Below are 24,973 nucleotides of genomic sequence, written 5' to 3'. Positions count from 1 at the left end.
AAAGAAAATGAAAAGAAAACACAAACTTCCTCATACCACTCCAAACACCTCGTCAAAACTCCGTCCCTTTATTCCATTCGACTCTCCTCATCCATAGCTTTCTAATGATACCGACTTTGTGAATTTGGTGGAGATTTGACTGAGAACGGGAATTCTCAGAAATGGAATATATATCTTGATTATCCATGCACAGGGAAACTTGGACCAAATAATATGCAATAATTCCAAGACTCCTCCAATGACTTCTTTAGCATTTGTATCATTTAACTAGCCCATATTCTCTTGGAATTTCACTGAGACTAGCTTGCACGTGAGCATCTGCATAGTTTATATCGTCCCATGACTCCCATCATGCCCCAACAATCAGAATATCTCCACAACCACTGAGCCGATTAGGGTGAAATTCAACACTGAGTCTTTGGGCATTTTTGTGGATTTAATGACTCCAAGATCGTCCTCTTCCGACAACTTTTGACCCTGTTCTCATGGTTGGTCAAGTGCACAGACTTTGCACATGAGGACATCTCAGGTTGAATTTCTCCACCAAACCTCAACCGATTCCTTCGCGGAAAGGCTCTTTCGGTTCGTACAAAAACCCTCTTTCTTTTTTCTTATTACTCCTCCCTATAATTCCTTTTTCCTAATAATGTACAAAGGCGAGTGCCCAATTTTGACATATTTGCTGCATAAGGTTCCATGAAATTGAGCACACCTGTTATGCACTCCTACAACATGCCAATCATCATCGAGACAGATGCCTCCGACTATGCAATATCAGGCATCATCTCCATCCGCTGCCCAGATGATGAGATTTGCCCTGTTGCTTTTTGGTCAAGGATGCTGATGGCATGTCATGGCCCCACAAAGTCCCCACCCTTCTACCACTTCTATCATCTGCACCCCCATTCTTGCACCTGTTAATTGCACCCATTAATCATGCCATTGTCCATCACTTAGCGGTGCCGATAGTGATTCCCGTCTACAGCCCTGTAGCAGCGCCTCCTTCTTTCTCCTGCCACCACTTGAGTTCCTCAGCCATTTGGCTGACACCATTTTATTCTTATTCATTTGCTTAACTTACTAGCAGTCGATATTGTCGCCGCTGATCTGCTCCTTATTGACATTCGGTTTATTCCTTTATTGACACTTGGTTATTCCTTTATTGACATTTGATTTATTCGTATATTGACATTCTGATCCGCCACCATATTGGCACCTAGATTGTTGGCCTATTCATTCTGCCTCCCAACTTCACCATCCTCTGTTCCAGTCATTTCTTCTGTTCCATTTCCCTGGTCCTCATCCCCCTTTTAGTTTTGTCACACTTACCATTCCGCTCCCATCCTGCGCCGGACCAACCAGCCCCTTCTCTGTTCTCCTTTTGTACTTATACTTGTAGTTTACTGTCGATGTACCTTAGTTCGAATATCGACTAGAAATCCCCCCCAAGTCTTCTCACCTCTAAGCTCATCCCTAAGTTCCAACTTCGTCTGAGTAAACGTCACTGCAAGGTCCTCCCACTACCCTGAAATATGGGACAGCCTTGGAACGCGTGGCACAACGCTCCAGCTGAGTCGTTGAAGCCGAAGAAGTCCCACCTCCTAAGACGCCTTGCAACAGAGTTGCACATTAGCTAAGTGAACACTCACGCCACCGCACTCCACTCTGCTTCCTGCAATCACCTCGAATACTGTTTCTGACACGGTGCCGGAACTCAATTATGACACCCACAACAAAGAACTTCTAGCCATCTATGAAGCCTTTTGAGGGTGGTGGCACTACTTAGAGGGCTTGGGAAACACCCATTGACGTGGTCACTGACCACAAAAACTTGGAATATTTTTGCACCATGAAACTCTTGACCCACCGCCAGGCACAGTGGTCAGAGTTTTTATCCCAATTCAACATGGTGGTCCGTTTCCACCTGGGAAAACTGGGTGCGAAACCGGATGCGTTGACAGATGCTGGGACGTCTACCCCAAAGAGGGGAATAGGGACTACACTCGCGTTAACCCTCAAAACTTCAGACCGGTGTTCACACAGGAGCAGCTCGCATCCTCCCTAAGAGCTACATACCTTGTCAAACCTGTCCTCCATGCGAGTTCCCTCATTGACGTCGATGCCATCCATAAGGACATCATCACCGCCCTTCCCAACGACCCTGCTGTTGCGGACTATCTCACTGCCATGATACCAGAGGATTCCCGTTGGTCTAGGGACGCGGACGGCCTCGTACGGCTAGACAACCGGATCTACGTCCCAGATGCCAACGACCTCAGGCTTCACATGCTGAGGTACAAGTACGACCACCGGCCATAGTTTCATCGTTGCCCGACAACGATGTTACCAGCGCCCCAGACATGGGTGTTAGAATGTCTAATTCGCACATAGCGCCATAATACACAATCAACGAGCACCTTTACTTTTGAAATCCGTTGCAACGTACTAAAGACCGGATCCGCAGGACCAGGGCCACCTAAAGCCCATCCCGCGCCTCCCAATGGGGGATAGAGGGATGTCTGCGATGAGGGCCGATACCCTCACACCCCTGTCGTCGACTCCAAGCAATGGCAGAAACGATGGGAGGTTGTCGGTGAGAGGATGACACGATGCAGGAGGCATCGACTTGCAGGGATAAAGCGGGCGTCGGTTGCGAGATAGGGGGGAAGATGCCTTTGTCGTTGATCAGCATGGATCCAGTGGGGCAGCACCCGTCGCATGGCACTTGACATCGCCGCGCTGTGCCAGTTTTGACAGGGATATCACAGCGCAGGACGAATTTAATTAGTCAACAGCGCACCCAAAATGCGTAATCACTAACCCATGGGCCGATCTGTTTACAATGGTACAACGCCCTCCATCACGATAGGTTTCATTCCTCGAACATAGGGTGGAGGCGAGGTGTTTCTAGCCACTGATTACAACCTTCCCGTACCACGTGTCAAAAAAATTCGGAAGTCAGAAAGCAGGTGTTTCATCTTCTAGCTAGAGTCGTGTAAATAATCACACCTCCTGGGACTGTTGCGACTTCTTCTGATAGGGCGATTAATTGTAGACTGGTTCCCGGAGCAAGCTTCCGCGAGACTAAACACCAAACCCTGAGTAACGCTGACACGCATGACTGATCTTCGTTATCTGGGGGCCCAACGGAACACAGTGCGGGCAGGTAAATAACATGTATCTCGGCGACACTTGTGCCATTGTACTCCGTACGTCCACATGCGTGTTCATAGCTATATTCCATGCATATGAGACTAATTAAGATAAGGTGGTCCCCTAACTAGTAGATCGAGTGTGTGCCTCAACATATGATTATTCGCTTTGAAGCGATCTCTCTAGCACCCAGAATGAGTGTTTGATGCAACTTGTCCAGAGGCCGACAGAAATAGTGATCAGCGGGCCTCCCAGAGCTGAAGGTAACTCAATTGTGATACAAAATCACCACGCATTCTTGTACGCGAACGGACTGGTTCTTTAGCACAAAGGCCGCAGGTTCGGAATTGTGTTAATTGCAAGCCTGAGCCAAACAAGGCCGCTTTCATCCAAGGGAAGGGACTGGGGCAACAAACAGCCGAGTTGATCGATCGCCTGATCTGAGCCAACACACCAAACCAGCGACGACATATGTACCCGCAACCCGCATACACGTCGGCGTAGATGAAGTTTTTGTCGGCCTCGGCCATGCGGTGGCGAACAGAAAAACCCGATCTGTCCTGATGTTTTGTTCTGGACAGTTGAGCCGCAAGCTGCTTGGTGAAGTGGGCCAAAGACCCAGGGGTCGAAACAAGCATTAACAAAATTCAAATTAATCAAGATTAGCCCCACCTCTTTTCAGCCGGGGAGAGATGAATCCAGTGTACTGCGACCAGCGTAGGGCCAGACTATACATGATGCGACGATGAACAAGGTAAACTCTTGAGATAACTAGCGGGATGATGTAATCCTCACCCAAGCACATATCTACTGCTGCGCTTAAAACCTGTGTGAGCGGGACGTCAGGTGGAGTCGAGAAATCGAACTGAAAGTGAATTTAAAGATCCGATACAACCGCATATATCTTCTCTTACTGTAAGTATATCATCTTTGCATATCGCGCAATGGGGCATCTCCATTCCAATTGCCAGAACCTTCCGACTCTGAGCTGCTGGTTTCTGGTTTATCAATATAGGGCTTATCGCAATGTGCATCATGCATATGAAATTCTAGGGAAACACGCAATATAAGTGTCAGAGACCCAAGGTCCGAGGGTGTTCACTATCGAGACATGCCTGCCACTCACCGAACACCTTGCCGCCACTCTCAAAGAGCCGTCCCCCAATGTGAAAACTGCTCTGCGGCTCTGTGACGCCTGACCTCATACTCTTATGACACCATGAAGGCCATCATAGATGAGTGCGTTGTGAACGACTATGTCTGGAACGCACTTCCAGAGTCCATCATCTTGCCGGGATGGAATCAGATGAAAAAGTCAGAATTCATCGAGGCATTCGGTACCGCTTGGTGGCCAGCGATGAAAGGAATGCAGGTGTGCAGTCCGATTATGCATGTGATGAGTGCACACCGAGAAACTTCTCGTTTAGATGATCGTCTTAAACGTGTGGGAAACGAAAATAACGTAATCCTCTACACAAAGCTGGGGGTGTGTCCATTCATGACTATGCTTTTGCACTGGAGTGCTGAATAGTCCCTAAATGTAGCCTTCTGCCGTCTCAGCGGAAGGAAACCCGATCGCTACTTCATACGTACACAGGTTCCGCTTCAACGCCAGCGGGAAAGTCGTGGAGCAAAGGGATTTCCTAGATACCAAATTCATACATGATTTTTGGTGGTCAGAGCCCCAGCGAAGCATAGTAGCCGAAGGAAGCCCTATAACAGCCGGAGGAAATCGTTAACCAAGACTTTATTCTACTTTGTTTCCAGTCGATGTACACGGTTCAACGAATATGCAATGCTTTTGGCCAAATAACAATGTAACATTTGACAATCATCGGAGCACCAGCCCACTCCTGAGGGTTCATCCCACTTGAATCAGTTTTTCGCAGTGGTAGAAGTCCATCGAGTCACCAGAGCGAGAACAGCGCGCTTCTGAGGTTCAAAGGAATCACGAGCCGAACCGGGGGGAATAGTTCTTCGGAGGCAAATCTGAATTGTGTTGTTTACTATTCGACATCTTCATAAACGTCGGTTGAGCGAGGTGCTGCTGAATGTACGCCTTCAGCGGCGCCGAACAACCAACCAATAAGCCGCTCAGTTTGAGGTTGTTATAAGGCCGTCACTCAGGTTTCTTGGCAAAGCTCCTGCATCCGAGTTGTGAAAAGAGGTGGTATGTTTTCGAGTCCGGGAACGTTTAGGAGCACGAGCCTGAGAGAGGGTCGAGCACCGTCCCAGCGAAGGTACTTAGCCAGTGTAGGGTTGGGTTGTGTCTGCACTTTCTGCAACGTCGCCGAGGATCCTGCAGTAGCTATAATAAAGGAGAGGTGGTGCTACAATCCCAATAGGAGGAGACTTCAGGACTAGAAGACAGAGCCCACGAATGAGTCACATGCAGCACGAATGGCAGCCATGAGAGATGGGGTAGCATGGCAAACCAACAGTTGATGAAATTACTCATCGAGAACCGCTGGAAAAAATGGAGATAGGAGAATGTCACGAGATTCTTTGTGTCTTCAAGATTGGTCACCTTCGATGGGAACACCCGAAGCCGATGTACCGGTGCCGTCGAGCACGACGGTCCACCGGAGCCTGAACGGGCTGTCAATGCCTATGGGAATCGCACGTACACATTCCACCGTTGCTCGAAAACCGCGAATTATCATTAGTTTCGCGACGAAAAACTCGCATTCGGTCTCCTCTCGCGTTCGCGGCACCTGTGTCGAGCCTGCGCTGCGTTGATAATCTATGGTTCGACTTCGCCACCAGTGCTGGGTAACCCAACAAGCCTACGGTCGAAGTTAAACAGCGCGAAAAATTTGTTTTACGAAAATTCACAGCAACACGAGCGAGGCCTGTAGCGTGCAAACGGCTGGGTCGCGAGATGTCACGGTTGTCAGCGTAACATGGAATGTATAGCGCAACACCTTCCGGTGCTCACGGATGCCCACTGAGTGAAAGCAGCCATAACACCTCATGCAGCTCAGGCATCTTGTTTGATTTGGTGCCACCAATCGGCCCACGGAACAGGTTGCCATCATCGTTGGGCGAACTCGTGTCCGGGCACACCGCAAAAATATTCATGGTCGGAAATCGTACTAGCCAGGGGCATTGTGGTTGGGCTGGGAGAATGGATCTATTTCCGCAGGTGCTGGTGTTGCTATTCTTCCTGGCGTGAGAGATTAGTTTGAGGTCATGGTCTCTTTCAGCAATATTCGAGAAAAGGAGAAGAGTCCCCGACTCATGATGTTGAGAGCACCGGTGGTGTGCATTTGCAGCAGCTGCTGAGTCAAGCACACGGCAATTTCGTGATCAGATCACTTCAGGGTGGGTAGACATGGATGAGCAAAAACAACATACTACATGAAATCCACTCACCTAAGACAACCAAGGTCACCTAAGACACAGAGGTTGAAACATATGTTTATGTTTATGTAATAATATTCGCATCTCGATTGAGTCATTTGTGACAGCATTCATCGCCAGGCCTCCAGCCTCTGTGACTGCTTAATATTAGGCCGTTGTGCGTTTGGAGCCTTTATTCCTACAAGTATGATTACTGATTATTTGATGAAGTTGGCATTGAGTTTGCAATTTACTGCCCAGAGCGAACGGCTGTTGCCGGTCTTCCGGCCCTTGTCGCTGCTAAACACTAGAACAGTTGCCCATGGCCACTTCCATCACTCTTACCTGCATGGCGGTTGACCGTGGAAGAAACCCCCTCGGTACCGTGTTTGTTATGGATGTGTCGCCTCGCGCATTGGTTAGCCACCTTCGCAGGGCTATCAAGTCTGAGAAATCCCACCAAATGGATCACCTGGATGCAGACCAGCTGGTTTTGTGGAAGCTCTCGCCACCAATACCAACGGGGGTTACAGAAGCCGAAGTCGCAGCTTTTAATCAATGGATCAAAGCAATTGAGTTCCCTGATCCTGCACGCCGCGAGGCGCTGGAGGGGAACGGCCCCGTGCAGGTTCTCAGCCCTGCACAAAAGATATCCAGATACTGGCAGGAAGGCCCCGAGGAAAGCTATCTCCATCTCGTCGTCCAAGTGCCTCATGTCGGAAAGAGGAAGCGTGAGGATCCGGGTAGGTCTTCGCGACTTTTTATTTGAAGGAAACATTTCTCATTTGTCTGCAGTGGATATTTCAAAGAAGTTGTTGGATAAATGGAATGTTCCACTCACATTTATGCCTAACGCTACCGATCTGAGTATCCATCTGGATGCACCTCTTGATCCCGAGGAGAAAATCCCCATTTCCGATCTAGAATGGCGGGACCTCCTGCAAACGAACCTGATGATCCCTAAATATCATTGCTCTTCAGATGACCTTGAGATGCTCTTCATCAAGAATGAGGATGAGAGGGCTAGATTCATCTTCCCCATATTACAGGCAGCAATCCTCCGGACTCCACCGGACTCATCAGGTACTGAAGATTCGTTCATTTCATTCTGGGACCGCAACATCCTGGATATTCTCACGACGTGTCTTGACGGGCCCAAGTGGATACGCAACAGCAACCACGGCACGCATGCTGGGTCTTTCAGGCCTGATGTTGGTCTCCTCTTGCAATTGGCCTGTTTATTCCGGGGGGAGGAGAAAAAGCCATCGTTTTCTGGAAAACATCCTCGTCAGGAGCTCGCTGAAAAGACTCGATGGGCCTATGACCCTGCTCCGTATGTGCTTGGTATGTAATTCTTCTCCCTTAGTACCTGTTATTGACCCACATGTTTAGGCTACTATGCCGTTGGTGCTGATGTCGCACTTGTAGCAATCCAGTCTGCCCAGGGGGGGGACCAAATCGTTTTAAAAGACATTCTAGCTGCAGATCTGTCAACAATGCAAGGACGTATCAAAAATGCGGCAATGATGATCAGAATGGTCAAGGTTCTCCGGGCATTAGAACGTACTGTTGGAAAAGCTGTGGATGCTGATATGTTGACATTGGAACGGTGAGTATCTTTTGTGTATCTTGTTTGCATTGAACCTAACCCCGAGGTTAGCAATGATGGAAAATCCATTGAATTTTTTAAGAAGAAGATATGGAAGAAATATCGGGCAGAAGATGAACCAAAAGTTTCCTTTCTTCAATCTATCTATGGCAAACTCAAAGCAAAAGGCGTGCCAAATGTTGACTCCCTTACAAGAATTGAATTGTCCCATCCAGAACATGGTTGCTTTGTTGAACTTGAACCTCGAGGCGATGCCAAAGGTGTGGGGTCTGCTGAAGATGTTAAGAATGCGGTCATCTGTGTCCTTGAGGCCCTCCAGGTAAGTATCTGTATAGGATTATTGATTTGGGTTCATGGAGTTTGTAGGTATCCCATGCTAAACCACAGGTGTTTCATCGAGACATTTGCTGGCCAAATGTCATACGGAACATCACCAATCACAAGCAGTGGTTCCTCATTGACTGGGAAGATGCTGCCATCCCTCCAACCAGGGCGGCCCTTCATTTACGTCCTGATACACATGCACCACAAGCATTCAAGGATGACCATGGTGCAGAGGTTGACATTTGGGGTGTTGGGAGACTTATTGCTGCAGCTGATGATATGTTTGGTGTTCCTGAAAACCTCCGTTCTCTTGGACAGAGGATGGTAGAGGGTTCTGTTTTATCAGCTGAGCAAGGACTTAGAGAATTACAATCACTTTGAAGTCCTTTTTTCTTTTCTTCTTTTTCCAACCCCACAGTAATCAGTTTTGCCAGCGATGCAATGTAATTTTTTTGGCCTGCTCTTTGAAATGGCAATGAATAGGGTGAAGATCCTGGTCATGTTTATGAAGTTGGCATGCTGGTGTCAGATTAGACTTGTACCAGTCAGAGTGTAAGCAGGTTATAAGTTGTTGAGTTTGCAAGTGATCTCGCAATAGTCAAGTGTTGCCTCACACTCCCAGTCCATCAGATATACACTGTATGAAGCTATCTTATCAACAGGGGAGTAACGGCTTTTTTCCTTTATCCCCTCTCATGTAGTGAAAGGGTCACTTACTATTTTGGGGATGGTAATGTTCTGTTCCCCCGTTCACCTCAGGCCTCAGTTAGTCTGTCTAAACATAAGCTTTGATGAGCTGTATATTCAACAGGGTAGAGGTAAAAGGCTACCAGGCCTTTACAACTACTCCAAGGTATATATATGTAATTTGCATATCTCGGCACAAATAAATAAATAAAGAACAGCATCACTATAATGGGAATTATAGTGAAGTAAGGTCAATCCCTTACATGTAGGTTATATATACGTAATGTAATTACATGTGATTAGTGCGGCTTGGGACTGCATGGTACAATGAGAAAATGAACTATCATAAACTGTCATATCCCGGAATCCCGACCCCGCACACTCCCACCACATCACACCTTCCTAACAACTTCACCATCCCCTACACCTTGCCTCCCCACTCTCCAAGTCACCTTCCCTCCTGACTGTCTCAGCTCCGGTCTGGTTGCGGCACACCGAACCTTGGCCACTCCCATCCCGGAACCTCGGTCCCGAGTCGGAACATTCGGAGATCCCGGATTTGCTCCGATATCCTGACGGACCTCCGACATCCCGTGACATGCCCTTAAACCCTTCCTCCACCCATTTCATTTATTTGAGTCACCCAACATCCTTCGGATACGCAACTCCGCTTTCGGAGCTACCCGCATCCTTCGGTGATCTCCCTCACGTTATCACTTATTAGTCATCTCCCATTCTTAGCACGACTACCTTCTTACTACCATTCAGTCGGCTAACCCCCTTTATCCATTTGTCTTCCCCATTCATTTTCCGGCCTCCAACTCTGCCCTCCTTGGCCCGACACCTCGGTTCCCCGTTTTAGATATCGTTCGGAACCTTTTGGTACCTCTCGGTATCATTCGGTACCTTTCGGTGTTTTCCCCATTTTGTCATTTCGGGCTTTGACTAAAGTCCTCCCCATCCTCCTTTAATAAATACACGTAGATTAGAACCTGTAGTTCCTCAGTTCTAATCTCGACTAAAATGCCACCCAAAGTCCCTCTGAGTGATTCCTGTCCCTGTTCTACAAGACACCTCAGACATAAGAAATACAAGGACTAACTGAGACGTAATGGAGGCACAGCGCTCCCTCCGAGTCGCTGAGGCCGCATCCTTCTTAGAGCCTCTTGTACCATCCAGCAGAACCGGGCTCCCTGAGAAGCTTCGGTTCACTACCGGAGCCCTCGGACCCCCCTCTAGTTGAGCCCCGCCTGCATTCGGACTCACGCATTTACCCCTCTTCCACAACCTCCAGGGTTTTTAACATAAACCCAACATGATAAATACAGAATGAATTAGGGAGGGCTGCAAGTATGCAGCCTATCTCCCTTACACAGAGGAGCTTGTGGATGCTGTAGGGGTGATGGTCACAGACACCCCAAAACAGGCAAAATATCGGGTTTCACATGTAGGATAAATAGTGGAAAACCTACAGTGGAAAGATGGCTGGGAATTTTGTGATGGGCCCATAATATGGATGGTAGAGGATGTGGAGACAATTCCAACACATGTTGCATGAGGAGAATCAGATGTCAGATGTCCATTGTGCATGTGTGGGAAATGGGGTGCACAGACAGTCTCTGTCAGAGACCAGATTCGAGACGAGGGAGTGTCTCTGTAGCGGAGGGCTTTGGCCTCAGCGACTTCTGCCAAGAGCGCTGTGCCTAGTGACACGTCCAGCCCTAACTTACTGACTGGCAATCAGAACCGAAGGGGGGGGTAACTCTAGTTGATTTTATTACTGGAGTGTAACCTATGTACAAGCGGGATATATATATGGTTACAGCGAAGACGGGTCCGCGATTGGCGGAGCCGAACGGAGCGGAGCTAATGGGGTTAAAGCATTAGCCGACTGAATATTACCGACGAGTTGGGTCGCAGGGTTAGTGGTAAGGCAGGCGAGTGTATTGCCCAGCGGAGGTGGGAGTGCGCTAGCAGACGTCGGAGCTGTCCGGAAGTCTTCAGGGCTCTGTACTTAGGGAGGCATAGGTAATAAATTGAAATGAGGGGGTGGTGACCATCGAGGGGTACCGAGAGGATTGCGGAATATGGGAGCTCCGAGGTTAGTGAAGAAGGAGCGGAGTTAGACCGAAGGGAACGGAGGGACCGGAAGTCGATGGCCGGGGATGGATATGACAGTCTCTGGTGTCCCTCAGACCTTGGAAAAATAAGGAAAAATACTTATTGATCATGAAGTAACTGGTTGGAAGGATATACCAAATTTGGGACTATGGGGACATGTAGTTGGAAAGTCTGAGAAATGTGCCAGTTATTCCCCACAATTTTCCCTATCTCACCCAACATCAGCAAACCTGAATGTGTGTCAGGGACCAACCCGGGGTCGAGAGCGCCTGGGTGTATTGCCTGAGGCTGAGGGTCCGGTAGGTATGACGCAGGCGTGCGTAACAACGGGCCCAAAGCAGACAAGGGTCCCTGGCCACTGAGACTAAAGTGGGAAATGTGAGAAGAAGGTTGCTTCTCAGTTCCCACTTAGGCTGTGTTTATATACATGTGGTTGGAGGCCACGTGGGAAGCGCCACGTCACCCAAGCACACAGCCACCTCCATCTGGGTACCTCCGTAAGAGGTCCTAGGAGCACCTGGTGTGTGGGGGGTCGTCCGGTGTGTCCGGGTTCGGGCATGTTACACTGCAGCCGGGTCAGTGGTACATTGATACAAAGGAAGTCGTCCATGTGATAAGAAAGGAATAAAGGGGAAAGAGAATAGAAAAGAAGGGGAGGAAGAAAGGGAAGGTAAAAAGGGGAAGAGGGGGGAGGTCGGGAGGAGCGGATGGTGGGGCACCGGGTTAGGTGGGGCCGGGTCAGGTGGGTGTGCCCTGACAATGTGGAGGCCTGAGAGCTCATAGAGCTCATAGAGCCATATTTGCACACAGGGGACTATTATCTATATGAGCTCCCTGAGTGTTTAATTTACCCAATATTTAAATTTAAATTTAAAAACATTGACTATGGCATCATGTGACTAGCCATAGCCAAGTCCCTACCATACAAGGAACTGAACGAACTCAGCTTAACTTTCAGCACCAATGCAGCACTGCACACCAAGTGATAGAGACCGGAGTGAGATGAGGGAGTTGTCTCCATGGTGGAGGGCTTTGGCCTCAGCGACTCAAGCCAGGAGCGCTGTGCCAAGTTACACATCCATGCCCTAATTTACTTACTGGCAACAAGAACTAAAAAGGGGGATCAACTCTAGTCGATTTTAGCACTAGGGTGTAACCTATCTAGAAGTTATGTATATATAGTTACAGTGAGGGCGGGCCCATGAATAGCGGGACCGAGTGGAGCAGAGCTAACGGGGATAGATGTTAGCCAACTGAATATTACCGATGAGTCAGGTTGCGGGTTTAGTGGAATGATGGGTTATAACCCACAAGTGGAAAGGAGGGATAGGCCCGAAGGTAGACTTGCAGGGCAAGCAAGTGAATTGCCTAGCAGAGGCAGGAATGCGCTAGTGGATGTTGCAAGTGGGAATTGGCTACTGTCTCCAGAAAACGGAAGGTAGCACTCCAACTCACTCCCCAAAAGCTAGGGAAGAAAGGGAAAGGGGGCTAAAAGGGGTGTTGCGGTATGAACAGGTCCATATAATCAACGGGAGGGGGGGGGGAATTTGGGGAAATATATATAATTCTGATAACTCTTGCTTATCTTCTTTCTGTGGTGGATTTTCCTAAAGGTCACGATAGCCCTTTACCAATCATGTGGCCACTCACAGCACCCAAGTGCACGGACTTCAAAAGTAGTGGGAGGGGGAAAATCTCTGATCTGTTTCAATTGCTATGTACATATACCCATACAGCAAACATACAATCTGTGAAAAGAGTCCGAAATATATGGGTTTGGCTGAGCTAAGCCTCCACCAACACCGGTGGTAAGGTTCGGCTGCCATTGGCTTAGAATAAAATCCCAAACAACAAAGGAAATTGAAAAGAAAAACACAAACTTCCTCATACCACTCCAAACACTGCATCAAACCTCCGTCCCTTTATCCCACTCGACTCTCCTCATCCATAGCTTTCTATCGATACCGATTTTGTGAAGTCTGGTGGAGATTTGACTGAGAACGGGAATTCTCAGAAACGGAATATATATCTTGATTATCTGTGCACAGGGAAACTTGGGCCAAATAATATGCCACAATTCCAAGACTCCAATATCTTCTTTAGCATTTGTATCGTTTAACTAGCCCATATTCTCCTTGAATTTCACTGAGACTAGCTTGCACGTGAGCTTCCACATAGTTCATATTGTCCCGTGACTCCCATCATGCCTGATAATCAGAATATCTCCACAACCACTGAACCGATTAGGGCGAAATTCAACACTGAGTATTTGGGCATTTTTCTCGATTTAATGACCCCAAGATCGTCCTCTTCCGTCAGCTTTTGACTGTTAGAACGGGTGGATTCAGACAACTCCGGAGTGGAATCAGAGACTTAGCGTGGAGGGACCTTGGCCTCAGCGACTCAAGCTGAGCACTGTGCCATTGTTGTTTGTCCATTTGGTCCTTAATTTCACAGTAGGCGAGCAGGAAGTCTCTAGGGGGCATTTCAGGTCGATTTCGGACTGAGCCCGCTATGAGTATGTACAAGCGCCGATATATATAATGGAGGGGGCAAAAGCACAAGGAAGCGAAGGGGAACCGAATCGGAATGAAGGCGTCTGAACAGGAACAAAGGGATGGCAAAAGTGGAGCAGTACCAAAGGTCATAAGGCAGAACCTATGATACATCTGAAAGGAGGTAAGGAGGGCGATTCCCAGAGGGGCAGGAGGATGAGGGGAAGTGGGGATGATGACTAACTGGCTAGAATGGGAAGAAGCAGCAGTCCAAATAGGGATGAGGGGAAAACACGAAAGATACATTACAAGTGGGGAAAGTGCCGAAGACGATCTGTGGAGCTCAGAGGTCACTGTCAGAGTCGGAACACTGTCAGAAGGTGGATAGAAGGCGGATTGGGTTCTGTCCGAGTTGAGGTCGGAGGTGATGGAGAGTTCTGTTGGAGCACGTGCATGGATATGCAGGTGGAAATATGCGGCGCATCTGGAAGCGCTGTTCAAGGTTAGCAGAGTGAGATCGCGGCCTCAGCGACTCAGGTGGAGCGCTGTGCCCTGAGCTTGACGTTTGGGGGAGATCCCATATTTACGGATTGACACTCACAGTGGACTTCAAACAAGACTTGCGTGCGGAGCGGACCTGTAGGGGGAGCGCAGACTCCACGAGCACGGACTCAGAGGGGGGGAAGCCCCCTTTGCAGAAGGAGAGACTCAGACCAGACAGGGGGGGGGGGGTACTCTAGTTGATTTCAGACTGAGGTCCCCAAAAGTATTTACAAGGTATAAGTAGATAAGAGAAATCAAAAGAGGGACCGGTCGGTCCGGTGCGGAAATAAGCGGAAATGAGCGGGGACTTGTCAAACTAAACCAAGGACAAGAACCTGGGAAATGGGAGGCAAGGAATGAATAAAGTCAAAGTGGATCAAGTACCAATATTGACAGATTAAATGAATGAATAGGAAAGTGCAATAGCACACGGATCAAATGCCAATATTGGGGTGAACATAATAGGCACTCGGCAAGGAATGAATGTTTATGTTGCCGAGTGACAAAAATGGCCAGAGGACAAAAGTGGAGGTCAGTGCGCGGCGCCGATACAAGTCCGCAAATAAGCGGGGTCGGTGCGGTGCCGACACAAGTCTGTGAACAGAGGTTGATCTGTCAGCACTGTCACACAAGGACAGCATGAAGGCCAACAGAGGTACAGAGGGGAGTGGGAGTGTTGACCTGACCAGAGGTGTCAAGGGCAACCAGAAGTGGCCAGAGGGTGCAGAGATGGGCAGAGGGCATGGAGTGGGCAGAGGGTGTGGAATGCACAGAAGTGGGGCATGGCTGTGACCACATAGTGGGAAGCAATGAGTGTGGTTCAGATGGAGACAAGGCTGGCATAGGAACTGGAGGGACTGAATGCTGGGAGCGCCAAGGGCTCGGGAACTGGAGGTAAGGTGGGAATGCCGGCAGGGTCTAGGTTCTGATTGTTGGCCAAGTCTCACACAATAAGGCAGGGGCCAGACACCGGGTTGGGGGCTGGTTAGGATGGGTTTCGGGTTGGCGGATTTGCCTATCGGCATTGGTTCGCCACTGATGGAGTCCTGGGATTTGTCAGTCGTGACAGTCACGGAGCTTATGGAGGTTACAGAGGCGGGGTTGAAAGTCTGAGGAATATTGGCAATGGTGTTTACATAGTATGAGGTCACCAATGCAATGGACTAAAGCCGAGGTGGGGTCAAAGTCTGAGGTAGGAACTATGACAGAGTCTCAGAGCGAAGGTACAAGCAGTGTCCGGGTATGAGGTACGGGACAGCAGCGGAAGGTCGTAACTTGGCAGAAGGTCGGCAGAAGAGGGCCAGAGGGAAGAGAGAGGAAAGAGGAAAAGGGAGAGGAGTGGAGGAGAGGAAAGGTGTCAGGTCCAAAGGTGAGTATTGGAGTGGACAGGCGAAGGGTAGGGGAATGACAGAAGGGTGGAGGTGTTGTGAGGAGGAAGTGGAGGAGTGGGAGGAGGAGTAGGAGGGTGGTGAGAGGTGTGGTGTTTGGTCCAAGGTGAGTATCGGAGCGGGCGGAGATAGGACAGGAGAAGGATGGAGGAGTGGAGGTGGCATGAGGGGTGAGAGGAGGTGTGGTGTCAGGACCGAAGGTGAATATAGGAATGGACAGCGGTAGGGTAGGACTCCAGAGGTGGTGAAGATGGAGGTCCGGGAGTCGGGTTGGGATCGGGTATGCATGGATATGACACTTTGCTCATGAGGACATCTCAGGTTGAATTTCACCACCAAATCTCAACCAAGTCCTTCGCGGAAAGGCTCATTCGGTTCGTACGAAAACCCTCTTTCTTCTTTCCTATTACTCCCCTCTATCATTCTTTCTTCCTAATAATGTACAAGGGCAGGAGCCCAATTTTGACGTATTTGCTGTGTAAGGTTCCATGAATTTGAGCACACCCATTATGCACTCCTACAACGTCAGAGCTGTCCAGAGAGCTTTGGGGCTCTGTACTTAGGGAGGTGTAGGTAATATATTGAATTGGAGAGGTGGTGACCATCAGGGGGGTTGGAGGTGATTGCGGAAACCGGAGGCTCCGAGGTTAGTGGCAGAGGAGCAGAGGTAATCCGGAAGGATCGGAGGTAGTGGAAGACGATGGCTGTGGATGGATATGACACCAAGGGTATATAGCCCAATCAATACTAGAGTGCGTGCATTGCACGTGTCCCCTGTGTCATGGCTGTGCATTCCAGCCCATTCCCTGCCCATCCCAATGCCGCCTGAGCCCATTCCCGCTATGCGAGCGTGAGCGCGAGCCCTGACCTCAGCCCTATCCCCCATGAGGACTCCCTGCTCACTCCCCCGCTTGCCCCTAGGCTCCCCTGCACCTGGCCGACTTCCCCACAGCCACACCAACCTTCCCACCCTGAGTCCACCTCCGGCACCGTGCCCAGTGCGATTCCTCTACCCTGCCCACTTGGCCCCTACAGGGCCGCTACCATTCCTGCGCCCGACTCCGGCCCAACTCCGAGTCCAGCACCGCTACGATACCATTGCCACTATCACGGCCCTACGCTCCTTCTTTTATTTATCTGTTATTGTTTGTTTTGACCCTCGGTCATTGCTGGCCACTGTGTGGCCAACCCCGCTCTTTGTTTCCTTTTGCTTCCGGACCCTTCAGCCTTCGGCCCGGGTCCGCTTCCATTCATTCATTCTCCCTATATATATATCCTGTATGATACTTTATTGTACCTTAGCTCTAATATCGATTTGACCACGACTCCTTAAGTCCTGACCCCAGCAAGGCAACCCCAGTGAGTCTGAAATGAGGGCCAAGAGACAGCTAGGGGGCACAGCGCTCCTTTAGAGTCGCTGAGGCCAAATGCCCTACCCTTGGGCCTTGTTCACGGCATCATGGCTGTCATCGCCTATAGCGGCCCGCTAATGGCGACCTTCGGTGCCGACCCTGGACCAGTGTCTAACACCCTGCACAGCTCTGAAAATATTTTCATTGGCACATGGAAGAGAAAACATCCAAGAAAGTACAAAGCAGAGAAGAGGAAGAAACTCTGCAAAGGATATTATTCTCCACACACCATACTGAGACACCAATGATGAATGACATACAGAATTTTTTCTTTGAAGGGGAAGTACCCACAGTGGACGAACTTGCGAGCGGAACATCACCTTGACCGAAGACACCAATGGAGGAAATCTTGAATGCTGCCTTCTTCAAACTCGTTTCCTTCTCAGAAAAACGTTGCAGGAAACAATCGGCCAGAATGATGTGACTGGGCAACAGTTCTCCATTGAAACGCTTATTCTTCTTGAATTGAGGAGAGAACAGGTGGGAAGCATCAAAGATGCAATCGAAGGAGCCCTACATCGAAGGAATGGGGAAAATGGCCCTCTAATCACAAAGCAAGCATGTACCTTAGGTGTAAACACAGCCAAAGGAATATGATCACTCGCGATGCAGGGTGACTTTACTCCCTCTACCAAAGGCAGTTTCAAAACATAAAAGAGACAAGGCAAGAAATGAAAGGACGGTTTGCCTTCAGAATGGTTAAGAATTGCAGCCTTAGCGTTTGCCCAACAGCAACGAATGAAGGGAACGATCCCCATGGACAGATTGGACTTCCATTGGCAAGCCTGTTTAATGGACCCAATAATCCAGATTCGAACATGGTCATTCGCCTTGACCTTGCCAACAGCATGCTTGTAAGCAAAAATGTTATCAGAATTGAAAGAGAATCTGGTGTCGTCCCACGTGAATTTCCCAACCAAGATGAAACCTTCATCCTCTGAGTCATCAATCACCGACATCCTGTATAGTCGCCTGAAAGAAACCAACACACAGGACATGAGGGAGAGGACAAGCAAGAACAGGAAAAACTTACTCCCATAATTTCGCACTGTAGGTATCATGGTCAAGAAACAGCTCGTCGTCGCTGTCCACAACGTCCTCCTTGTCTGAGATACTGTCCCAAGGGGTGAAGGTAAGCCGAGTTTTGATGGATTGCGAAGCCTTCAACCATTCAGGAATATACACTTCACCACGCTGGAGGACATCTTCCCTCATTTCCTCTGACGCTTCGATGAAACAATCTATGCGAACCGGGCATGAGATGAGAAAAGCATACCAACAACAACATAATTACCTACCTTCTGCTGAGGCGTTGTCAGTCATTCCAGCATTAATTTCAAGCGTGTTAACAACTGACTGGACGAAAACATCCTCTTAAGGGAGGGAGGAGGCGTTAGTATGACAGTACAAAGGGGGGAGGGATTGATGAAAGCACCTTCATCATGGGCATGCAGCTCATCCTCAACATCATCACCGCTTTCCAGCATTGAATCTAGCAGTGGAACGAAAGCAGGCAATCTACACAAACCAGAGAGAGACACAGTGGTAGCATCAGTGGACGGCTTAGCTAAGAATGAGGTAGGGGATAGTGGAGGTGTGAAACAGAAAAGGAGTACCTGTTTTATCTATAGGGACGAGTCATGAAGGAAAGCGTGGTGGGGAGGGAGAAGGAAACTTACCAGCAAGGGCCTTCGATTTTTTGGAGGGGGAAACATCCGCATCCGAGGCAACGCATTTTGTATTCATCATTTTAATGGGGTCGAGATGCAAAGGAAATTGTGAGCAAGAGTAGTAGGCTGATGGGACCAGGCAAGGCGAGAGGGGTTCGCATTTATACATGTCCTCGCTGCCACCTGCCTCCTGGGAGACAAAGGGGAAGTAAAGTATGCAGGGTGCAGCAGAGCAACCTTGAAACTGGCAAACCCAAAGTCGTGGCAACAAAGTATGGAGACACCCTCAACGGATCATGGAAGCAGCATGGAAATAGCCGGTGAACAACAGGGAAGTCTGAAAGGGAAAACACCGCTAAGCGGAAGTGAAGGAAGTAGTGAACAGAAGCCTGGACAGTACTTCCACATTGCAAGCCACTAATGTAGCACTCCAGATGCACCCCTCCTGATGAAGGGTCGGAAATCCAAGCAGTACTGGAGGGGAAATGCAGGGGCCAATAAGCTTAATGGCTGTACAAACGGGATGAGAGAAGGATGGACAGTAGACAAAAGATGGTGAAACACCTCGTGCACAATGTCCACTGGAATAGATTTGAAGTGTGATTAGAAAGGAACAATTGGAATAAACAACTCAACATGCGAAACGGCGAGGCAGCCACAGTCAACTAGGGTGAGAGAACTCTCTGGTTACATCACTCCATGGTCTGGCCAAGCCTTCAGAGCAGTGAAATCATCGCTATTTTGCAACAGCATGATGTACGTGTCACCCGTGCAGCTCAGCAATCATGACGAAAATTGGTCGAGGAGGCACTCGGATGCGGAGCCCTGTGATGCAAGCTCTCAATGAGGCAGAAATGTGTAGTCAAGACGCTTCAACTTATCTCCGGTGTGCGAGCGAAAGCACGCGAGAAACAGTGTTAAGACAATTCCTTGAAGCTACATCAAACAGCGCTTTGAATGCAACGTGTGCGACGTGTGGACGTGAGAAACTGGAACCCGAAACCCGGCAGGTTGCGCTGGATGACATCCCCAATTGGCATCACTTACGTCCAGAGAACCCTCATCCAAGCATAGAGTTGGTTGATGGCCTGCTCCTTGTTAGGAGTGCGGTTATAGAAGAAGAGGCAGTGCGCACTGTGCACATCTGTGAGGAATGCATGACAAGTTTATGCAAAAATCGAATGCCTCAGTTTGCGCTCGCAAATGGTCTGTGGATGTCAGGGCACACCCGCCTGACCCGCCTCCACCCAGGCCTATCTCACCCGGTACCCCTTCTCTCACCCTGCACCCCTCCCTCATATCCCTTCCCCCTCTATCCCTCTTCCACTTCTATTTCTATTTCTATTTCTGTTTCTATTTCACACTGACGACCGTTCCCTTATATCTATGTATTATTGACCCGCCTGTGACGCACACACGACATGGACGACCCCGGATGGCTCTAGGGCGCAACCTAGTGCACGTGCATGCAGCATACACCCTCGGGATCCCTCACAGGGACACCCGGGTGACCGCAGCTGTATGCGGGGTGACGTGGCGGACCTCATGTGACCCAAGCCGCATGTATATAAACACACCTGGGGTGGGAACCAAAGAAGTAACCTTCTTCTCAACATTCCCACTTCAGGTAAGTAGCATAGTTTCCCTTTTTAATAATAACCCAACATTCCCACTTCAGTCTAAGTGGCCAGGGACCGCTGTCCCGCATCGGGCCTGCCAGTATGCATGCCCGATCTACCCCCCGTGAGGTCCTTAGCACCGGACGCTACGCCCGGACCGCCTCGACCCTGGACGCGTCCCTGACAGTGGATAGGAGAGGTTCCAGTAGAAGTGAAGGAACTCACCATTCCCGAATGGTTGTTAATCTTGTTGGTGTATCCTCGATGCTTTGTGTTTAAGATGTATCCTCTCACAGCCAGAGGCCAGGATCCTGTCACATTGCAGCGCGGAATGGCAGGGAATGTGACGAGTTATGATATGGACATGAACGAAAAAATCGAAATGCTGGAAGGACGTAAAATGCCGAGGCCGACACGCATTTTGGCATTGGTAATCTCGGTCACATACATCGGACAGGAGCACGTTCCAAAGCAATGGTTGAAGAGCATGTTTCGTGTCAGGCGTCGCAGAGTGCTACTTGCTTTGCAATGGTTATTAACCAACAATCCACTGTACACACAGTTTGAGATTGACGAAGACCTTCTGGCTTCTTTGCCAGAGGATGATGTGCCCATTGAAATACAGGCAGGCATGCAGCAAGAGATGGATGAAACGATCTTGGATGGCGAGAACGATATGTACATATGTACCTAGTGGGGACGGTAGAGAAGGTGCGTATAGAAAGCTTGAATCGAAGGAGTGACATGTAACTCATGAAAGTATTGCAGGAGGAGATGAGCACATGCTAGAAGGGGATGTGAATCGAAGATGAAGTAGAAGAGAATGTAGTGCCGTTAACACACCTTGGAGTTGCAGAGCAAGATATTTCGCTCTTATCCAGCAGTGAATTATTGATGCATGCATTGGCAAACATGTCTTCTGAAGGTGGATACGCAGTTCGTCACCAATCGACAATGGCGAAGGATTTGGGCAATGAACAACATCGCTATTTCTTGGCAGCATTTCCCCACTTATACCCATATGGGCAGGGGGCCCCAAGAGGCAATCAAAAGCAGCCATTGACGTTCTTGGAACATGCACAATGGAGTTTGCAGTATCACGATCGGCGTTTTCGACAGGATCATTCATACCCATTCATTACATTCGGTATCCATCAGAAGCAACAATGCCTGCAATCTGCACGATTGCAAATGAACCGGGGTGAATTCAAAAAGGACATCGAAAACCTGGCAAGGATTAGTGTGGAAGAATTGAAGGTAGCTGTGAAGAAGAAAGGAAAAAACAGCCTATTAGTGACAAGAACATAGGGCGGCTGTTGACACACTTAAAAGCAACGGCCTCACGTGTAGTGGGCACGAACCATAGCCGTGCTGCAATTTGTAGCCAGATATGGAGTTTGACGATCAAGCACGGCCCGCCCTCACTGTGGATAACTATCAACCCCAGCGATCTTCATGACCCCATTGCACAGGTGTTTTGCGGGGAAGAAATCAATCTAGACAATTTCAATCGGATGAGAGGGCCAAATGCACACCACCGAAGTGAAAACATTGCAGCCGATCCCTCTGTGGCAGCACGTTTCTTCCATTTCATCATAACCACAATGCTGCAAACCTTGATGGGAGTGGAACGCAGCACTTACTGTATACACACTACTGGCGGTGTTGTAGGAGAAGTGGTGGCATACATTGGTGTGGTGGAATCGCAAAATCGAGTGACATTGCATTTACATCTACTCTTGTGGTTGGAAAACACACCATCAAGCGAAGAGCTGAAAGAATTGTTGAGCAGTGAGCTGTTCAGGCAGAGGGTGAAGGAGTACTTGTCACGGAATATCCGTGCACACATACCTGGAATGGATGCAAAAACAATATCGGAGATGCCATGACAAGCGGACCTTGCATGGTCTAGGACTTTGAATCCCTTGATGCCATCATATGGAGAGCGGGCTGAACTGGAAAGGAAGCTGATGAGGTCGAACCAGATACATACATGCCGTATGGGAGCATGCTTGTCGTATCATGGGTGAGCAGCGCTGCTGAAGTGTAAGCGGCGAGCACCATGGCCATTAGCAGAAGAAGACACCATAGATGAGAAAGGGAATTGGATGGTACAATGGAACTATGGATACGTCAATAACTATCATCCAGACCTCTTGCTCGCACTCCGTTGTAATCAAGACATCAAACTTTTGACAAATGGAGAAGACACCAAAAACGTCACCTGGTATATTTCCAACTATGCTACCAAAGGCCAGAAGAGTGTGTATAATATGTGTTCAGTGATTGTGAAGCATGCGGCCTACCATTTCAATCCGGAGCCGGTTGTGGAGGATAGTCGAGAGCGCACATGCACAATGCTGTTCTGATGCCTATGAGCCACAAATCGCGATGCTGAGCAATCAGGACCCCAAGTAGTTTCATACTTGATGGGCTGGGGAGACCGCACAATTTCGTTCCGCTTTATTGGAACGGAATCATGGGTTTATTGAAGAGATGGTACCCTGAATTCAGAGTGAGTAGATGTAGAAGGAAAGAGCATACCGAACATTTAACGAAAATCAAACAGAGATGTAATGGGATGCAAGGAAGAAGGGAGGACCAGCGGAAACGCTATGCACCCGGTGGACAAACCAGGGGAAATGAGGAATGAACAGCAAGGAGAAGGAGAAGGAGTGAGTAAAAACAACACACTTGGAACGGGCTCCACTAAAACAGAAAGGCATAGGAGGACGAGGAGCAAGTAATACTTCATGTCACACCCGAAGGGGTTGTGAAAGGGCGGACCCTGTGGGAAGATTACATGTATCGGGGAGCGGAATTCGAAGAATACTCTCTGTATGAGTTCATAGCAAATACCTACAAAGAAAAAAAAGCGGGAAAGCAAGTCAAGTGCAGGGGAGACACAGGGAACGTGAGGAAGGGGATGACCGAAGAACATACAGAGTGGTTATCTAGCAGGGCATCCTTTCCACAATGTGAAGCAACACGTAAAAAGAGGAGAAGGCCATAACACAGTCGTTGACATCAAAGGAGCCTGGTTTCCCTGGAGGACAAGGGAAGGGGAGAACAGCATGTATCATGCGAGCATGCTCATGATGTGGAAGCCATGGCAGGGGAAAGAGGACCTGAAGCAAAGGGAACAAACATGGGAGAGAGCCTATGCTGAATTCAAAGAGAGTCAGCCCGGAATGGAATGCATCGCATCCAACGTGCAATATCGGTACGAGTGCAAGGATGCAGCAGATCGAGACCAAGACTATGCAAGACAATTCGGTGGAAGGCAAGGCAATGAAGGAGGAAATATGGAAAGTGATGAAGAGGATGGAGAAGATGACAGAGAGGAGGAAGGTGGAAACGCAAGAATTGAGGAGCAAAGCATGGATGAAGGATAAGAAAGGGAATTGCGACGATTCATTGCCACATGCGAGCTGACCGAAGAGGTATTGCATGCGAGACAGGCAGTGGAAATTGCAAGGCGATGCAACGTCATCCCAGAGGACACGATAACATGGGAGTCATGCGAGGAAATGATACGACTAGCCGAGCACGAAGACATGGCACGGTTTAATGCATGGTCGTTGGCAATGGCACAGAATCATGTTGCAGAGGAAAGTGGAGAAGGAACGCTCACACAAACAATGGCAGTGACAACTTTGGAAGAAGCGCTGAACGGAATGCATGAGAGGAGCAATGATTTTATGTGGCAGACAATTGAAATGCTGACAGAAAGCAGCAACACATCCAATGATGTAGACGTCTCAAGCCTACATGAAGATCAGCTTCGTGCGTATGCAATGGTAACACATCACCTTGAAGCGAGGATTTGCGGAGAGGATGCAGAACAATTGCTGATGCTCCTGACTGGGGAAGGTGGGACAGGGAAGTCGCGAGTGATTCACAGTATTCGGCAATACTTCAAGAGCCGTGGCATAGAAGGGAAATTGGCCCTAGGCGCATACACAGGAATTGCTGCCAGTCTCATAGGAGGGAAGATGCTTCACATGTTGTTCGGATTGACGGCTCAACGGTCAGGGAAGCCAGGGGCCAGTAAAATCTGCAAACTGGCAAGCATGTGGGCAGGAAAGGAGTACCTCATAATTGATGAGTACTCAATGGTATCCTGATCACTGATGGCTCGCCTCTCTACAATAATGGGGCTAATCAAAGCCCACAATGGGGAGGAGGAGAGGTGCCACATGCCATGGGGAGGATTGAACATGATAATTTGCGGGGACTTCCATCAGTTCAAGCCTGTTGTGCAGAAAAGCAGTGCACCTTTGTACTGGCCAATATCGGTGGCACAGGATATGGGAGAGGACATAACAGGGTCAGAGCTATACTGTTATAGGAATGGACCAGAATCTTATGGTCCATGGTTACAAGCAGGTAGAACCAGGTATGCCTCCTTATTGTTTTCCCCTATTTCTCTACCCAAACCCCATGCCAAGCTTTCCCACTGGGTTTTGGTGCTGGCTGGGGGAATTGTTGAATTTCAAGGGACTTCCCTCGACCATTACAACTTTTATATTAGGTATAAACTAGTCATATGACATGTAAAGGCAAATGCCGAAAGAGGTCTTTCTTCATTGAATACATAACCCACAAAC

General features: G+C 48.9%; 4 protein-coding genes across 4 annotated transcripts; 3 read left to right on the top strand and 1 right to left on the bottom strand.

Moving 5' to 3' along the window:
• The first annotated feature begins 4,213 nt into the window (after positions 1–4,213).
• On the top strand, positions 4,214–4,915 carry EI90DRAFT_3072244 (uncharacterized protein). Its single transcript, XM_039061362.1, has 3 exons — positions 4,214–4,239; positions 4,306–4,639; positions 4,698–4,915. The coding sequence occupies exons 2-3, from the start codon at positions 4,373–4,375 to the stop codon at positions 4,890–4,892; spliced, it is 462 nt and encodes a 153-aa protein (XP_038912393.1). The 5' UTR covers positions 4,214–4,239; positions 4,306–4,372; the 3' UTR covers positions 4,893–4,915.
• A 1,741-nt stretch (positions 4,916–6,656) lies between these two features.
• EI90DRAFT_3072240 (uncharacterized protein) lies at positions 6,657–8,917 on the top strand. Its single transcript, XM_039061361.1, has 6 exons — positions 6,657–6,673; positions 6,727–7,238; positions 7,291–7,839; positions 7,888–8,104; positions 8,156–8,423; positions 8,471–8,917. Exons 2-6 carry the CDS (start codon positions 6,818–6,820, stop codon positions 8,807–8,809), a joined length of 1,794 nt encoding a protein of 597 aa, XP_038912392.1. The 5' UTR covers positions 6,657–6,673; positions 6,727–6,817; the 3' UTR covers positions 8,810–8,917.
• Positions 8,918–17,215: 8,298 nt separating this feature from the next.
• On the bottom strand, positions 17,216–18,820 carry EI90DRAFT_3128465 (uncharacterized protein; the record flags this gene model as incomplete). Its single annotated transcript, XM_039064099.1, has 6 exons — positions 17,216–17,587; positions 17,641–18,046; positions 18,108–18,315; positions 18,373–18,447; positions 18,510–18,641; positions 18,754–18,820. The coding sequence occupies 6 exons, from the start codon at positions 18,818–18,820 to the stop codon at positions 17,216–17,218; spliced, it is 1,260 nt and encodes a 419-aa protein (XP_038912391.1).
• A 4,158-nt stretch (positions 18,821–22,978) lies between these two features.
• Positions 22,979–23,758, top strand: EI90DRAFT_3018956 (uncharacterized protein; the record flags this gene model as incomplete). Its single annotated transcript, XM_039057280.1, has 3 exons — positions 22,979–23,038; positions 23,092–23,277; positions 23,348–23,758. The coding sequence occupies 3 exons, from the start codon at positions 22,979–22,981 to the stop codon at positions 23,756–23,758; spliced, it is 657 nt and encodes a 218-aa protein (XP_038912390.1).
• Positions 23,759–24,973: the final 1,215 nt, after the last annotated feature.

This window comes from Cantharellus anzutake (genome assembly GCF_015039405.1).
Source record: "Cantharellus anzutake strain C23 chromosome Unknown EI90scaffold_50, whole genome shotgun sequence".
Classification (NCBI taxonomy): domain Eukaryota; kingdom Fungi; phylum Basidiomycota; class Agaricomycetes; order Cantharellales; family Hydnaceae; genus Cantharellus; species Cantharellus anzutake.
The sequence above is the reverse complement of the archived record's forward strand: the minus strand, read 5'-3'. Positions and strand labels throughout refer to the sequence as shown.

What these genes read in the sequence shown, in the direction of transcription:
- EI90DRAFT_3072240 (XM_039061361.1), top strand. Translation starts at nt 6,818, where the DNA reads ATGGCCACTTCCATCACTCTTACCTGCATGGCGGTTGACCGTGGAAGA. An exon ending in GATATGTTGACATTGGAACG is followed by an intron (nt 8,105 to 8,155) that starts GTGAGTATCTTT and finishes CCCCGAGGTTAG; the next exon opens with CAATGATGGAAAATCCATTG. An exon ending in GTGTCCTTGAGGCCCTCCAG is followed by an intron (nt 8,424 to 8,470) that starts GTAAGTATCTGT and finishes TGGAGTTTGTAG; the next exon opens with GTATCCCATGCTAAACCACA.
- EI90DRAFT_3072244 (XM_039061362.1), top strand. Translation starts at nt 4,373, where the DNA reads ATGAAGGCCATCATAGATGAGTGCGTTGTGAACGACTATGTCTGGAAC. An exon ending in TCCTCTACACAAAGCTGGGG is followed by an intron (nt 4,640 to 4,697) that starts GTGTGTCCATTC and finishes CCCTAAATGTAG; the next exon opens with CCTTCTGCCGTCTCAGCGGA.